This window comes from Xenopus laevis, chromosome 6S (genome assembly GCF_017654675.1).
Source record: "Xenopus laevis strain J_2021 chromosome 6S, Xenopus_laevis_v10.1, whole genome shotgun sequence".
Lineage (NCBI taxonomy): Eukaryota > Metazoa > Chordata > Amphibia > Anura > Pipidae > Xenopus > Xenopus laevis.
The window spans coordinates 135312011-135329731 of record NC_054382.1 but is presented as its reverse complement, the minus strand read 5'-3'; the positions used below and the strand labels follow the sequence as shown (position 1 = coordinate 135329731).

The 17721-nt window shown below is 43.6% G+C and overlaps 2 protein-coding genes across 2 annotated transcripts; one reads left to right on the top strand and one right to left on the bottom strand.

Annotated features, from left to right (window-relative positions):
* Positions 1-7973: 7973 nt before the first annotated feature.
* On the top strand, positions 7974-8270 carry LOC108706128 (protein THEM6-like). The gene has a single exon (XM_018242768.2). It carries the CDS (start codon positions 7974-7976, stop codon positions 8268-8270), a length of 297 nt encoding a protein of 98 aa, XP_018098257.1.
* A 3405-nt stretch (positions 8271-11675) lies between these two features.
* LOC121395218 (ly6/PLAUR domain-containing protein 2-like) lies at positions 11676-16616 on the bottom strand. Its single transcript, XM_041568263.1, has 3 exons — positions 16542-16616; positions 12744-12863; positions 11676-12352 (listed from the first exon to the last, which is right to left on the bottom strand). Exons 1-3 carry the CDS (start codon positions 16588-16590, stop codon positions 12132-12134), a joined length of 390 nt encoding a protein of 129 aa, XP_041424197.1. The 5' UTR covers positions 16591-16616; the 3' UTR covers positions 11676-12131.
* Positions 16617-17721: the final 1105 nt, after the last annotated feature.

Below are 17721 nucleotides of genomic sequence, written 5' to 3'. Positions count from 1 at the left end.
AGTGTCTGGGGATTAGGAGTTTGGCCGCATTCAACAAACGAGGAAGAGCTAAATTGTATTCTGTCCTCAGTTGATGTGAAATAACAGGGAAAATGACGGATCGTTACTATATCTGCCATATGCAATATGAGAACACACCTGGAGAACCTGTTTCCAGTATTGCTCTACCAATGGTCATGACCAAAAGATATGTAGCATATTTCCCTCTCCATCCCTGCATCTCCAGCACAAACGTGTTGCATTCGGGAATATTTTGTGTAACCTGGAAGGTGTATAATACCAATTGTTAGAATTTTATAGTTGGGTTCCTGCATTCTACTACATCTGGAGCTTCTCATTAAAGTTTGCACCATATCAATAGCTTCTTCCTGTTAATGTAAGATTTAATTCTCTGGTCCACTTCTTTATGAATAGTAGCTCTTCTATCTTACATTCTGCTGACAGACTTTTGTAGATTGATGAGAGAGTATGTTTAGGTGGCTCAATACTATTGCATAACTATTTAAAATCTGTCATTTTTCTGTTAAATGATCTATCTCCTCCCAATTTGTTATAAAAGTGCTTAAGTTGGCCGTACTGGAGGTGCAGGAGTGGGGTGAAGGCCCACCGCTCCTCTAGTTTCTCTTTTGAGACCATTTTGCCCTTGTTTAGCAGATGTATAATCTGTAAATGGTCATCTACCAGCCAGTGTTTATATTGGTCTTTATCTAAGGCTGGTGGGAAGGCTGGATTGTTCGTAATGGGTGTTAGTAAGGAGGGTTGTCTAGCTATACTCGATGTTTTATGGAGACTGTCCCATACCTCTAAAGTATTAGTTAGACGTGGATGTGCCTTGGTCAGAAGTCTTCTATTAGTTATATCAATCCATGGAAGGTGCAATAGGTGTGTTGAGGTAGCCTGCTGCTCTATTTCAAACCACAGTTTGGCGATGTGACCAGACTAAAATTCTATTCAATGTAGATGCCTTGTGGTATTTATGTAGGTCTGGTAATGCCGTCCCTCCTAAATGCTTGGGTCTAGTCAGGAGATGTGGATCCCGCCCCAGGGCCTGGGAATACTTGCAGTTTAGGGTGAGCCAAGTCTGTTTATTATGTATTGAGGCCCAGTAATCCATGCTGATTACCTTCTGTTTTCTTATTTATAACTATTATATGTCAATGATTTTTGTCCTGTATTACACACTATGTGTTAATGGAGTAAATTCTCATCATGTTTCTTTTGACTCTAGAAGGAAAAAAAAAGGGGGGAGAAGAAGGATTTATGTGAGGGAAAATAGGGGGGAAAGAGAATATAACAAAGGGTCGGTGCCCCATAAAAAGAAGGGTCTAGCATATTAACTTGTATGAGCATATCATAATAATTAAACCTCAATAAGCAAAAAATTATCTTATTAAACCGATAATGCAAACCTATCAGCGACGTCGTCGTAGACTAGAAATGCACTGTAAGCCCCAATGATAAAGTCCCAAGATTGTGCAGCCAAACTTGACTCTTTTCCTTATGTTGTAATGGCAATCCGACTTTGTTTTCTCTTATGTCCAAATCTGAGATATTTTTTCAATTTTTCAATTGACAAATATAAAAAAAGAGAGTTTGGAAAAATCAAATTCACAATACAGATATGGCATCCTTTTTCTGGAAACCCCTTATCTAGAAAACTCAAAAATTATGAAAACCCTGTCTCCCATAGACTCAAATAATGCAAATTTTTTGTACTTGCATTCTGCAAGGGAGTGTGACTGTGGGATAGCAGGTATAGTAGGGAGAGATGGTGTCTATAGTAACAGTGGGATAATAGTCTCTGGGAAGGGAGTGTGACTGTGGGATAGCAGGTATAGTAGGGAGAGATGGTGCCTATAGTAACAGTGGGATAATAGTCTCTGGGAAGGGAGTGTGACTGTGGGATAGCAGGTATAGTAGGGAGAGATGGTGTCTATAGTAACAGTGGATAATAGTCTCTGGGAAGGGAGTGTGACTGTGGGATAGCAGGTATAGTAGGGAGAGATGGTGCCTATAGTAACAGTGGATAATAGTCTCTGGAAGGGAGTGTGACTGTGGGATAGCAGGTATAGTAGGGAGAGATGGTGCCTATAGTAACAGTGGATAATAGTCTCTGGGAAGGGAGTGTGACTGTGGGATAGCAGGTATAGTAGGGAGAGATGGTGCCTATAGTAACAGTGGATAATAGTCTCTGGGAAGGGAGTGTGACTGTGGGATAGCAGGTATAGTAGGGAGAGATGGTGCTTATAGTAACAGTGGATAATAGTCTCTGGGAAGGGAGTGTGACTTGGGATATTAGGTATAGTAGGGAGAGATGGTGTCTATAGTAACAGTGGGATAATAGTCTCTGGGAAGGGAGTGTGACTGTGGGATAGCAGGTATAGTAGGGAGAGATGGTGTCTATAGTAACAGTGGACAATAGTCTCTGGGAAGGGAGTGTGACTGTGGGATAGCAGGTATAGTAGGGAGAGATGGTGCCTATAGTAACAGTGGATAATAGTCTCTGGGAAGGGAGTGTGACTGTGGGATAGCAGGTATAGTAGGGAGAGATGGTGTCTATAGTAACAGTGGATAATAGTCTCTGGGAAGGGAGTGTGACTGTAGGATAGCAGGTATAGTAGGGAGAGATGGTGTCTATAGTAACAGTGGATAATAGTCTCTGGGAAGGGAGTGTGACTGTGGGATAGCAGGTATAGTAGGGAGAGATGGTGCCTATAGTAACAGTGGATAATAGTCTCTGGGAAGGGAGTGTGACTGTGGGATAGCAGGTATAGTAGGGAGAGATGGTGTCTATAGTAACAGTGGATAATAGTCTCTGGGAAGGGAGTGTGACTGTGGGATAGCAGGTATAGTAGGGAGAGATGGTGCCTATAGTAACAGTGGGATAATAGTCTCTGGGAAGGGAGTGTAACTGTGGGATAGCAGGTATAGTAGGGAGAGATGGTGTCTATAGTAACAGTGGAATTATAGTAATCAAGTTGATGTACATAGGTGACCTTCTCTAAAAACATCAGTAGTTGCAGACTGAGTGCAGTGACATTTAAAGAGGATGTATGGTCAAAAATTATAATCCCCCTTTGCGTTTGAGGAATAAATAAGAATTTTTCAAATTGCAAATCATTATTTTTTATGAACCGGTTTTGTGTTGCTCGCAGAGTAATGAATTCCCCCCACATATCTGCTCATTTCAGCAGTGCTCAAAACCTTCACGGCCCGTGGCCGTCTTTTTTGCTAGTCCCACCCGCCTATCAATGAAAAACGAGTAGGCAGTCTCATTTACAGATGCGCTTTGTTAAATTGCGTGTTGCACATACATCATGTACTGGAGAGAGGAAGGAGTGCAGGAATGGCTAATTCTATGCAACTTTTCAATTGGTCTTCATTTTTGTTTCAATCGTTTTGAATGATTTGCTTTTTTCTGCAGACTCTTTCCAGCTTTCAAATGGGGGGTCACTGACCCCTTCTAAAAAACAAATGCTCTGTAAGGCTACAAATGTATTGTTATTGTTACTTTTTATTCCTCATCTTTCTATTCAGGCCTCTCCTATTTATATTCCAGTCTCTTATTCAGATCAATGGATGGTCAGGCGAATGATTTCCCTCCGAGCGCACATGGAGGCCATTGTCTTCTGGCGCCACCTCCCTCCCACATAGGGTTGCCAACTTTTTAAAAAAAATGTACTGGCCAGTGATGGGGGCGGTAACGGCGTGATGTAAAAATGGGCGGAGCCACTGGTAAATCGACGGGCTGTGGCCTAAAAAGGGGCGGAGCCGCATGCGTTGTGATGTGAAAGGGGCGGGGCCCCATTGCTAAAGGGGCAGAAGACGATGGAGAAGTAACTTGCTGGAGCGCTTACTCCAGGATTGAGCAGAATTACCTCAGTGCTTGGGCAGTTTGCCGCCCCTTCATTTATGCCGTCCTACATCCTGGCATTTATGGCCTTGCAGCAAATCCAGGCCTGTGCACGGTTGCTAGGGGAATTTGGACCCTAGCAACCAAATGGTTGAAATTACAAACTGAAGAGAAGCTGAATAAAAAGTAGGGATACAACCAATCCCCTATTTTGGATTCGGCCGAACCCGTTGTGAAAGATTTGGGCGAATATCGAATTTGGAAATGTAAATTAGAGGTGGAAAGGGGGAAAAAAATGTTACTTCCTTATTTTGTGAGAAAAAATCACGTTATTTCCCTCCCGCCTCTAATTTCCATATACAAATTATGATTCTTATTCGTTCTGTCAGGGAGAAGGATTTGGCCGAATCCTGATGAAAAAGGCCGAACCTCGAATGGAGTAAATAAAAACAAATAAAATCCCAAGTAGAAATCGCCTCAGAACGTCCGTCTGTACAAAAAACGAAAGGCTAATAACTAGGCGATTGTTACAATATGTCAGGCCTGACTCCTATAAGGAAACGATATGTCAGCAGAGCAGGATCTAATAGTGAACAATAAAGAATATCCAGTGCAGGAGTCACAAATCCCCTGGGCAGAGAGTTCTCTCAGACAGAAACAGTTAGGTCTTCGGTGAATCACTTTGAGCGGGAGTTTCCCCTCATAGCTCCTTATATAAACTCTTCCCCGCCCCCTAATAAAGGTCTAACCTGCAGTAGGAGGAGTCAGTTGCGTTCCCGCCTCCCTGTCAGGCTCCGCACGCAGCAGCTCTAGGGAGTGTGGAAGAGTCCATTGCACCTCCCAGGGGGGAAGCAAGTCTCGATAAACTGTCAGAATTCGCTTCCTATTAGGACAGATAGTGAGATTAATAGTGAGTGACGGAATACTATAAGCTAAGTGTGCAGCGGTTTGGAGAGTGAGTCGGGTAGAGTGAGGCTGTGAGAGAGACAGCTCAGCCCGCTCCCCCTCCTGTCGGCTCGGTGGTGGTATTGTCCCATTCGCTGCTGAGTGAGGCGCACGCTCTGTGAGTGGCTTCTCATTTCCGGTGTGTGGTGTAGGGACAGGATTAGGCTGTGGGCAAAGCGAGTCACTGACACTGGGGCTGCTGGGAGTTGTAGTTAAAGCTGTTCTATCTGAGCACCAGAACTTGACTTACTGACTGTACGTGACTCCCCTATTAACTGTCTGACACACAACTCTCATGTCAATCACTGGCACTGACTTTGTCTCACTCACACTCACTGACTGACACTCACACCTGCACTCACACTCACTCACACTCAGCGCCAATGAGCAGCCGGGTTACTAATGTCCTGTAGTCACTGGAATACTGTTCCCTTGGTACCAGTGGGATCTGTAGAGACTCCCTGTAATGTAACTCAATGGTCTCTCCCAGGGACCCATCAGTCTTCCACTTTCCTTCACTTTAACCCCCTCACTCCCCCTTATTGCACTACACTCCCTGTATCAGTCTCCCCCAATAATGATCTCTGGGACTTCATTATGTGTCATTTGTGTTACTGACAGTACAGTCTGCATCCAACTGATACACACTGAGTCCTCTTATTAGCATTCTACACCTGCACCCCCACATTTCTAACTGGGGACCCCCGGTATGTTTGTCTCCCTGCACTTATACACTACAATAACCAATATACACATGGACTGACACCTATACACAAGTCTCCCCCTAACTGACCTTCAGACTGGGCCCCCTTAGCTCATAACAAGGTTACAGATATATAGAAACATTGGGGTGTCACCCTGCTATAGTTCCAGGGGTACCCAGGGTACAAATAAACACTCACCCCAAATCTCCCTCAACTGGCCTTCAGACTGGGCCCCCTTAGCTCATAACAAGGTTACAGATATATAGAAACATTGGGGTGTCACCCTGGTATAGTTCCAGGGGTACCCAGGGTACAAATAAACACTCACCCCAAATCTCCCCCTAACTGTCCTTCAGACTGGGCCCCCTTAGCTCATAACAAGGTTACAGATATATAGAAACATTGGGGTGTCACCCTGGTATAGTTCCAGGGGTACCCAGGGTACAAATAAACACTCACCCCAAATCTCCCCCTAACTGTCCTTCAGACTGGGCCCCCTTAGCTCATAACAAGGTTACAGATATATAGAAACATTGGGGTGTCACCCTGCTATAGTTCCAGGGGTACCCAGGGTACAAATAAACACTCACCCCAAATCTCCCTCAACTGGCCTTCAGACTGGGCCCCCTTAGCTCATAACAAGGTTACAGATATATAGAAACATTGGGGTGTCACCCTGGTATAGTTCCAGGGGTACCCAGGGTACAAATAAACACTCACCCCAAATCTCCCCCTAACTGTCCTTCAGACTGGGCCCCCTTAGCTCATAACAAGGTTACAGATATATAGAAACATTGGGGTGTCACCCTGCTATAGTTCCAGGGGTACCCAGGGTACAAATAAACACTCACCCCAAATCTCCCCCTAACTGACCTTCAGACTGGGCCCCTTAGCTCATAACAAGGTTACAGATATATAGAAACATTGGGGTGTCACCCTGCTATAGTTCCAGGGGTACCCAGGGTACAAATAAACACTCACCCCAAATCTCCCCCTAACTGACCTTCAGACTGGGCCCCCTTAGCTCATAACAAGGTTACAGATATATAGAAACATTGGGGTGTCACCCTGCTATAGTTCCAGGGGTACCCAGGGTACAAATAAACACTCACCCCAAATCTCCCCCTAACTGACCTTCAGACTGGGCCCCCTTAGCTCATAACAAGGTTACAGATATATAGAAACATTGGGGTGTCACCCTGCTATAGTTCCAGGGGTACCCAGGGTACAAATAAACACTCACCCCAAATCTCCCCCTAACTGGCCTTCAGACTGGGCCCCTTAGCTCATTACAAGGTTACAGATATATAGAAACATTGGGGTGTCACCCTGCTATAGTTCCAGGGGTACCCAGGGCACAAATAAACACTCACCCCAAATCTCCCCCTAACTGACCTTCAGACTGGGCCCCCTTAGCTCATAACAAGGTTACAGATATATAGAAACATTGGGGTGTCACCCTGGTATAGTTCCAGGGGTACCCAGGGTACAAATAAACACTCACCCCAAATCTCCCTCAACTGGCCTTCAGACTGGGCCCCCTTAGCTCATAACAAGGTTACAGATATATAGAAACATTGGGGTGTCACCCTGCTATAGTTCCAGGGGTACCCAGGGTACAAATAAACACTCACCCCAAATCTCCCCCTAACTGACCTTCAGACTGGGCCCCCTTAGCTCATAACAAGGTTACAGATATATAGAAACATTGGGGTGTCACCCTGCTATAGTTCCAGGGGTACCCAGGGTACAAATAAACACTCACCCCAAATCTCCCCCTAACTGACCTTCAGACTGGGCCCCTTAGCTCATAACAAGGTTACAGATATATAGAAACATTGGGGTGTCACCCTGCTATAGTTCCAGGGGTACCCAGGGTACAAATAAGCACTCACCCCAAATCTCCCCCTAACTGACCTTCAGACTGGGCCCCCTTAGCTCATAACAAGGTTACAGATATATAGAAACATTGGGGTGTCACCCTGCTATAGTTCCAGGGGTACCCAGGGTACAAATAAATACTCACCCCAAATCTCCCCCTAACTGACCTTCAGACTGGGCCCCCTTAGCTCATAACAAGGTTACAGATATATAGAAACATTGGGGTGTCACCCTGCTATAGTTCCAGGGGTACGCAGGGTACAAATCAGCACTCACCCCACATCTCAGACTGGTGGGAAACTGACCAGCAGGTGGCGCTGTTGTAACAAAATCCATTCATATTAACAGCACATGTATCCCTTAATATTAACTCAATAAATAATGAAAGTACAATACAAAGGTGCTTAGAAAAGCCCCCTATACTTATCCTTTAATGTTCAGGTGACTAAATACAAGTCTGGTTGGATTTGGGATAGACTCATCTATGTAACATGAGGTGTGGGACTGCAGGGGACAGGGGTGCAGCAGATTTATCAAAAATGCATTGAAGTTGGAGCACTAAAATGATTTGCATTAATTATTAGGGCACGATGCTGTTCCTAGTGATTGTTTCAGGGGTGATCTCCCTCATGGTCTCCCTGCTGGATGTGTGGTACTTTATTCGTGGCACTTTGGTGGTACTGAAATCTCGTATCCAGCCTGTAGTGAAGGACCTGCTGAAGGAACACTCCTATTTGGGCAAAGTCCTACCCCACGACCTGGACTTCCTGCTCCATATGAACAACTCCCGGTACCTCCGTGAGGCCGACTTTGCACGATTTGCTCTCTACACCCACAGCGGCCTGTTCCAAGCTATGCACTCCTTGGGCTGCAGCATGGTACGATAATATTCTGTATCTCACACATATATTGATATTGTACATCAGTCAGGAACCCCACTGTCCCCTCTATACTCCTGCACCCCCAAACCTTGGGATAATGATCTGTATCTCCCACATTTATTGATATTGTACATCAGTCAGGAACCCCACTGTCCCCTCTATACTCCTGCACCCCCAAACCTTGGGATAATGATCTGTATCTCACACATATATTGATATTGTACATCAGTCAGGAACCCCACTGTCCCTCTATACTCCTGCACCCCCAAACCTTGGGATAATGATCTGTATCTCACACATATATTGATATTGTACTTCAGTCAGGAACCCCACTGTCCCTCTATACTCCTGCACCCCCAAACCTTGGGATAATGATCTGTATCTCACACATATATTGATATTGTACATCAGTCAGGAACCCCACTGTCCCTCTATACTCCTGCACCCCCAAACCTTGGGATAATGATCTGTATCTCACACATATATTGATATTGTACTTCAGTCAGGAACCCCACTGTCCCTCTATACTCCTGCACCCCCAAACCTTGGGATAATGATCTGTATCTCACACATATATTGATATTGTACATCAGTCAGGAACCCCACTGTCCCCTCTATACTCCTGCACCCCCAAACCTTGGGATAATGATCTGTATCTCACACATATATTGATATTGTACATCAGTCAGGAACCCCACTGTCCCTCTATACTCCTGCACCCCCAAACCTTGGGATAATGATCTGTATCTCACACATATATTGATATTGTACATCAGTCAGGAACCCCACTGTCCCTCAATACTCCTGTACCCCCAAACCTTGGGATAATGATCTGTATCACACATATATTGATATTGTACATCAGTCAGGAACCCCACTGTCCCTCAATACTCCTGTACCCCCAAACCTTGGGATAATGATCTGTATCTCACACATATATTGATATTGTACATCAGTCAGGAACCCCACTGTCCCTCTATACTCCTGCACCCCCAAACCTTGGGATAATGATCTGTATCTCACGCATATATTGATATTGTACATCAGTCAGGAACCCCACTGTCCCTCTATACTCCTGCACCCCCAAACCTTGGGATAATGATCTGTATCTCACACATATATTGATATTGTACATCAGTCATGAACCCCACCGTCCCCCCTATACTCCTGCACCCCAAACCTTGGGATAATGATCTGTATCTCACACATATATTGATATTGTACATCAGTCATGAACCCCACTGTCCCCTCTATACTGCTGCACCCCCAAACCTTGGGATAATGATCTGTATCTCACACATATATTGATATTGTACATCAGTCAGGAACCCCACTGTCCCTCTATACTCCTGCACCCCCAAACCTTGGGATAATGATCTGTATCTCACACATATATTGATATTGTACATCAGTCAGGAACCCCACTGTCCCCTCTATACTCCTGCACCCCCAAACCTTGGGATAATGATCTGTATCTCACACATATATTGATATTGTACATCAGTCAGGAACCCCACTGTCCCCTCTATACTCCTGTACCCCCAAACCTTGGGATAATGATCTGTATCTCACACATATATTGATATTGTACATCAGTCATGAACCCCACTGTCCTCTATACTCCTGCACCCCCAAACCTTGGGATAATGATCTGTATCTCACACATATATTGATATTGTACTTCAGTCAGGAACCCCACTGTCCATTCTATACTCCTGCACCCCCAAACCTTGGGGATAATGATTAGTTTTTGTGTAACAGTGATTTGAAGGGGAAATAAAGTGGATACATTGGGGCAAATTCACTAAGATGCGAAGCGCCGAACGCTAGCGTTAATTCGCTAGCGTTTGGCATTTTCGTTACTGCGCAAATTCACTAACTTGCGCAGTGTACTGAACGCTACCTTTTACGCTAGACTTCCTTCGCCACCTCAGACCTGGCGAAGCGCAATAGAGTAGATAGGGATTGTTTAAAAAAAAGTCAATTTTTTTTCTAAGTCCCAAAAAAACGCTGGCGTGTTTTCTACATGATGGCTGATAGGCTGAAAAAGATCGAAAATTTTTTGGGGCTCCCCTGCTTCCCCCCTACATTTCCTGACTCATGGCAACTTACCTAGACAGTGGGCACATGTGTAGGGCAAAATAACATTTTTATTTGCAGATTTGAAGGTTTTCTAGGCATTTGTAGTGCAGATACGTATTCCTCCATTGAAATTTGAATTTCGCGCCGTATGCAAATTAGCCTTCGCTAGCGTAACTTCGCTTTATATAGCGAATCAACGCTAGCGCAACTTCGCAACCTTACGCTACCCCTGTACGCAACTTCGGATTTTAGTGAATTTGCGGGGCCCTGGCGAAACTACGCCTGGCGAAGTGCGGCGAAGTTGCACCTGGCGCAACTTCGCATCTTAGTGAATTTGCCCCATTGTGTCAGTGAATGATGTGTGTGCCAGTAGGGGGCAGTGAGAGATATAAGAAGTCTATATACCAGCACTGCCCTGGCACTGAGCAACAAGGCCACCATCAGGGGGCACAGCTGGGACAGCTGTCATGGCCCCCCAAGGTCCACGGGGCCCCGTGATTTCTAATGATGGTCCTGCTGAGCAATGAATGAAATGTTACTTCTCAATGTGCAAAATCATCCGACTGTGATATCACACGCCTGGTCATACACAGCAGCCACAACGGTCTATAAAGGGATCAAAATGGAGTCCTGAGTAAGGGAACATCTCTATATTACACGTACCATTGGGATTAATGGTTATATAAACCACAAAGCATTATAACCTCACACTAAAGCTTTCCCCATGCTCAATGTCTGCCTCTGTATAAAGGACAATTAAAGGGATTCTATTTCAGAAACCTCTGTTGAATCTGTTACACAACTGTCTCATTCTGGATCAGGTTGTGCTTGTGCTGCTGCAGATCATATTGTTCTCTACTGGAATCTATCGAGGTTTTTCCTGACCACAGTGCTGTAAATAAGCCCTGACCTTAGCCCTGGTGTAATTGCTGTGTGTCCAATGATTCTCATTCTAAATCTGGAGAGAAGGGGAGTCCCGTCCCTCAGAACTTTAATGTTGTTGCGGAGACATAATCATAATTGTTTTATTTATTTGAAGTTTTTAAATAAAATATATTACACTGAAATATTTAATTGCTTATACATTGAAAAGCCTGAATCCCTTTTAAAGGATTGTTGCCCTTTAAATTAACTGTTAGTATGATGTACAGAGGGATATTCTGAGACAATTTGCAGTTGGTTTTCATTTTTTATTATTTGTGGTTTTTACTTATTTAGCTTTTTATTCGGCAGCTCTCCAATTTGCCATTTCAGCATTTTGGTTGCTAAGGTCCAAATTCCCCTAGCAACCATGCACTGATTTGAATAAGAGACTGGAATATGAATAGGAGAGGCCTGAATAGAAAGAGGAGGAATAAAAAGGAGCAATAACAATACATTTGTAGCCGTACAGAACTTTTGTTTTTAGATGGGGTCAGTGACCTCCATTTAAAAGTTGGAAAGAGTCAGAAGAAGAAGGCAAATGATTAAAAAAACTATAAAAAATGAAGACCAATTGAAAAGTTGCTTACAAATGAGCCATTCTATAACATACGAAATGTTAACTTAAAGGTGAGCCACCCCTTTAAACTCGCTAGGAATCTATAGATACAGAAAATATACAGGAGCCATCGGTTACATTCAGAGCTGCAGGGGGCGCTACAAAGCAACGGTTATTTTTCTTTTCTAGCAATGGCCCCATTGGGCCCTCCCACTCCCAGGTGGGCGGGGCAATATATGGGCCCTAGCAGTGCTTGGAAGGAAAAAGGGGCCCTGAGCAAGTAGTAGTTTGAGGCCCTATGGTGGTTATAATAAGTTTCCCAGTGCAGTTAAAGTCAATATGAGAAGTGCAAAGCTCCGTGCAGCGGCAGCCAGAGAGTTGGAATGAGAATAGAGGCCTCTGTTATTGCACAGGTCCGAATTACAGCAGAAAGTAGGTCCGTCGTTCCCCAGGGAATCTTCCTCCGTCTGCTCACAGCTCACTGCACACACTCGTCTCACCTCTTCATCCCCCGTGAATGGAAACCCTGAAATATTCATATTAACGTCAGACCATCCTTCTTTATCCTGACAACTTTACTCCACTAGTTCATAGAAATGGACCCAATTCATTCATAGTAACATCACATCGGGGCAGACACCGGGATAGGATCTGATGTTTTTATCGACCCATACGTCACTAATCCCTTAATATCATGGAATTAAAAAATAAATAAGTAAAGAATATAAATCGCAAAAGTGAGTAGAATAGCTCTCTTGTCGATTTTACATTCACTAATTTTAAAGGTTTACTTATCCTTTAATAATAAATGGTGACTGAACGCCTCTTTTGTCCTGCCCCCCCCAGCTAAACTCTGTGTGAGGTCCTGTTAAACAAATAGTATATTTCATTCATGTTTCCTGTGTTTGAGAACTTACCTACATTGGGGCTTTTCACGGCAGTTTTGCAGTATTTTGTTGTGTCTGAGCAGTTTTTTTCTGTGGAACAGTCTTTACTGGCTGTATAATCATCACACGTGTAACACTGCAGTGACTGGACTGGGAATGAAGGAGAGAGGGGAGTTAGTAAATATAGCGGTATCACTTCTTCATTTTCAACATGATCTTGAGCAGGGATTTTCTTGTACATTGGCTCACATGTGCTCTGTTTTTGCACCCAACACAAGTCACAGCAAGATGGGAAAGTGGAGACAGTAGGACAAGAGAGAAACAGTAGGGCAAGATGGAGACAGTAGGGCAAGATGGAAAAAGTAGGACAAGTTGGAAACTGTAGGACAAGATGGAGACCGTAGGACAAGATGGAGACAGTAGGACAAGTTGGAAACTGGAGGACAAGATGAAGACAGTAGGACACGATGGAGACAGTAGGGCAAGATGGAGACAGTAGGGCAAGATGGAGAAAGTAAGACAAGTTGGAAACTGTAGGACAAGATGGAAACAGTAGGGCAAGATGGAGACAGTAGGACAAGTTGGAAACTGTAGGACAAGATGGAAACAGTAGGGGAAGATGGAGACAGTAGGACAAGATGGAGACAGAAGGGCAAGATGGAGACAGTAGGACAAGTTGGAAACTGGAGGACAAGATGGAGACAGTAGGACAAGATGGAGACAGTAGGACCAGATGGAGACAGTAGGACAAGACGGAAACAGTAGGGCAAGATGGAGACAGTAGGACAAGTTGGAAACTGTAGAACAAGATGGAGACAGTAGGACAAGTTGGAAACTGTAGGACAAGATGGAAACAGTAGGGCAAGATGGAGACAGTAGGACAAGATGGAGACAGAAGGGCAAGATGGAGACAGTAGGACAAGTTGGAAACTGGAGGACAAGATGGAGACAGTAGGACAAGATGGAGACAGTAGGACCAGATGGAGACTGTAGGACAAGACGGAGACATAAGGACAAGATGGAGACAGTAGGACAAGATGGAGACAGTAGGGCAAGATGGAGACAGTAGGGCAAGATGGAGACAGTAGGACAAGATAAAGACGGCAGGGCAAGGTCTCCATCTTGTCCTACTGCCTCCATTTTGCCCTACTTTTTTCTTTTGTTTTAATCAAAAGACGAAAGACAATTATTTTTGGTTTTATGTTTGATTTAAAAAGGTATTTTTGAAGACTCCGAAATGCACAATATTTTGGTGAAAGCCTTGTTCTATATTAATTAACAATACAATACACGCTGTGCCCATGGATGATGGGATATATCTCACATTGCAATACACACCCTGGCTCAATTTATACTTGGGTACAGATGACTCTGTATATTTGAGAGAACAAATGAAGAATTACCATTAGAACATGTTGTTCCTCTCATTATATCAATTCCCACACCCTCGTAATCCCTCTCCTGCTTCAATTAAACGTTGGGCCCTTTCCAGAGAGCCTGGGGATCAGCCAGTTCCTCTGTGTTACACCGTGTGCTGCTGAGCAGAATCCATAATCCCACGGTCAGGTGACTTCTATCTTGCCCAATAGCAAGATGTATTTATTTATAGTCTTCCTACCTGTGCAATGAGATTTCTTCAGCTATGACTCTGCTTTATAGGAAAATCTCCCCTTTCTCTTATATTTCCAAAGGCTTGCTGAGGATTCTGGGATTTACATTGTATATGCTCAGGCCACGGTTGGCTCATTTCATTGGCCTGTAGTATCAGAGTTTGCCCACAGAGGGCATCGAGATAAACGGCAGTTAGATGTAGGTGACAGAGAGAGACAATCTCAGCACAGGACCCATATCTGTAGCACTGAGATAAAGGGTCACCTGATGAAATGTGGGATGTACTATTAAATACTGCTAAATCTTCTACCAGATAGTAACAGAGAAAACAGTGTATGAGATGGGTGAAAAACATCCTTAAAGGGATACTGTCAAAATGAATCAGTTAATAGCGCTACTCCAGCAGAATTCTGCACTGAAATCCATTTCTCAAAAGAGCAAACCGATTTTATTATATTCAGTTTTGAAATCTGACATCTGGGCTAGACATTTTGTCAATTTCCCAGCTGCCCCTGGTCATGTGACTTGTACCTGCACTTTAGGAGAGAAATGCTTTCTGGCAGGCTGCTGTTTTTCCTTCTCAATGTAACTGAATGTGTCTCAGTGGGACTTGGATTTTACTATTGAGTGTTGTTCTTAGATCTACCAGGCAGCTGTTATCTTGTGTTAGGGAGCTGCTATCTGGTTACCTTCCCATTGTTCTTTTATTTGGCTGCTGGGGGGGAAAAGGGGAGAAATTTTTTTTCTCCCATGACAGTATCCATTTAAAGGGAAACTGCCATGGGAATTTTTTTTTCCCAAAACACATCAGTTAATAGTGCTGCTCCAGCAGAATTCTGCACTGAAATCCATTTCTCAAAAGAGCAAACAGATTTTTTTATATTCAATTTTGAAATCTGACATGGGGCTAGACATATTGTCAATTTCCCAGCTGCCCCCAGTCATGTGACTTGTGCTCTGATAAACTTCAGTCACTCTTTACTGCTGTACTGCAAGTTGGAGTGATATCACCCCCTCCCTTTGCCCCCAGCAGCCAAACAACAGAACAATGGGAAGGTAACCAGATAGCAGCTCCCTAACACAAGATAACCGCTGCCTGGTAGATCTAAGAACAGCACTCAATAGTAAAATCCAGGTCCCACTGAGACACATTCAGTTACAGTGAGTAGGAGAAACAACAGCCTGCCAGAAAGCAGTTCCATCCTAAAGTGCTGGCTCTTTCTGAAATCACATGACCAGGCAAAATGACCTGAGATGCACCTACACACCAATATTACAACTAAATACACTTGCTGGTTCAGGAATGACATTTTACATTGTACAGTGAATTATCTGCAGCGTAAACAGTCTAATTTAGAAATAAAAACTACACCATAAAAATATTGACAGAACCCCTTTAATTATATTATTTGCATGTTGAGTAACATTTCTTTATTACAGTTGTGGGATCACTAATAAGGGATTCGCTGTAACTTTCCTCCGCAGAGATTTCCATACTGTTCCTATAATATACTGATAAACAACAGCACAAGACACTCTATAGTATCCCAGTAAAACAATGTGAGGATAGAAGGAGGGAGATTTCCTTAACCTCCGTATAAAATGCAACCGTTGATTTGCTTTCTGAGTAATCACAGCAGTATTCAAATTCCATGAAATGTCATCTGCCAGATTCATCCCTAAACTGTCACATTTCTAATTCTATCTCAACTAGTGATGGGCGAATTTATTCGGCAGGCGCGCGAATTTCAGCATTTCACTGCCGGCGAATAAATTTGTGAATTTGGCAGGAAAATTTGTGGGCGCCGAAGGTTTTTTTTTTTTTATGCTGGCGTCGGTTTAGACGCCGGCGACTATTAACGGATGCCCATTGACTTTAATGGGTGCCGGCGTCAACTTCGACGGCATTAAAATTCACGTTGCGTGAATTTTTCAACCGCTTGCAAATTTCGTGGCAAAGCATAAAGGGCCAAATTCGCCCATCAATAATGTAAACAGCTGTTCCATCTATACATAATGGGGCGCCATCTTTAGATCATTGAGATCATAGAGGCAGCAGACCCTGCAGCTGTAGGAAGGGGGGGCCCAGGATCTATAGGGGCCCCATGAGGTCCTAATTCATATACAGTAAAACAAGTCAATGTGTGGGGCCCAGTAATATGTAGTTACACCGCTGTGTCTGTACTAGAGATAATAATAAGGTAGTGATGTCCTTACCCAGTGCCAGGCTTAGAGCAGCCGCAGTGATGAGGAGCAGTGACTTCATGTTGGTGCCCGGGTACAAGTGACAGGGTGAGGGCAGCAGGGTGTGTGTATTTATATATATCACATGGGCCAATAATCCCATTAACTCAGAACAATAAGGGCGGGACCTGGCAGGGAGAGGTGTTATATATATATATATATTTATATATCAATATCATCTCATTATTTCTACTCACTCACTGGTATGTAAGGTGTGTGCCCCTTGTACCCTGGCACGGTGCCCTGTCTTCTTACTCTCCCTGCTCATCCACATTATATAGAACCTTCCTACAATATTCTCTCTTACATCATCTTGCCTTACTACTCACACATAATAATACAGGTATGGGACCTGATATCCAGAATACTCAGGACCTGGGGAGTTTCAGATAACAGATCTCTCTGTCATTTAGATCCTCATACTTTAAGTCTACTAGAAAATCATATAAACATGAAATAAAGCCAATAGGCTGGTTCTGCCTCCAATAAGGATTAATTATATCTTAGTTGGGATCAAGTACAAGCGACTGTTTTATTATTGCACAGAAAAAGGAAATCAGTTTTAAACATTTGGATTATTTAGATAAAACCGAGTCTATGGGAGACGGCCTTTCTGTAATTGTGTATAATGGGTTTCCGGATAACAGATCCAATGCCTGTTTATACTAAAGGATAAGTAAACCTTTAAAATAAGTGAAAGTGCAGCACTCTCATTATTTATTTTGTTTTTATCCCAAGATATTAAGGGATACATGTGCTGTTAATATGAATGAATTTTGTTCCAACAGCGCCACCTGCTGGTCAGTTTCCCACCAGTCTGACCAGCAAGTAGTCAAGGAAGTTGTCAGGAGAAAGAAAGAGGCTGATGTTCTTCTGCTTAGGAATAAAATTAGAAACCTTTCTCACATCTTTCCTAAGCAGAAGAACATCAGCCTCTTTCTTTCTCCTGACAACTTCCTTGACTACTTGCTGGTCAGACTGGTGGGAAACTGACCAGCAGGTGGCGCTGTTGTAACACAATTCATTCATATTAACAGTACATGTATCCCTTAATATCTTGGAATAAAAACAAAATAATGAATGTACATTGCCAGGGGCGTAACTATAGAGGAAGCAGACCCTGCGGCTGCATGGCGGCCCCTTTACCTCTTGG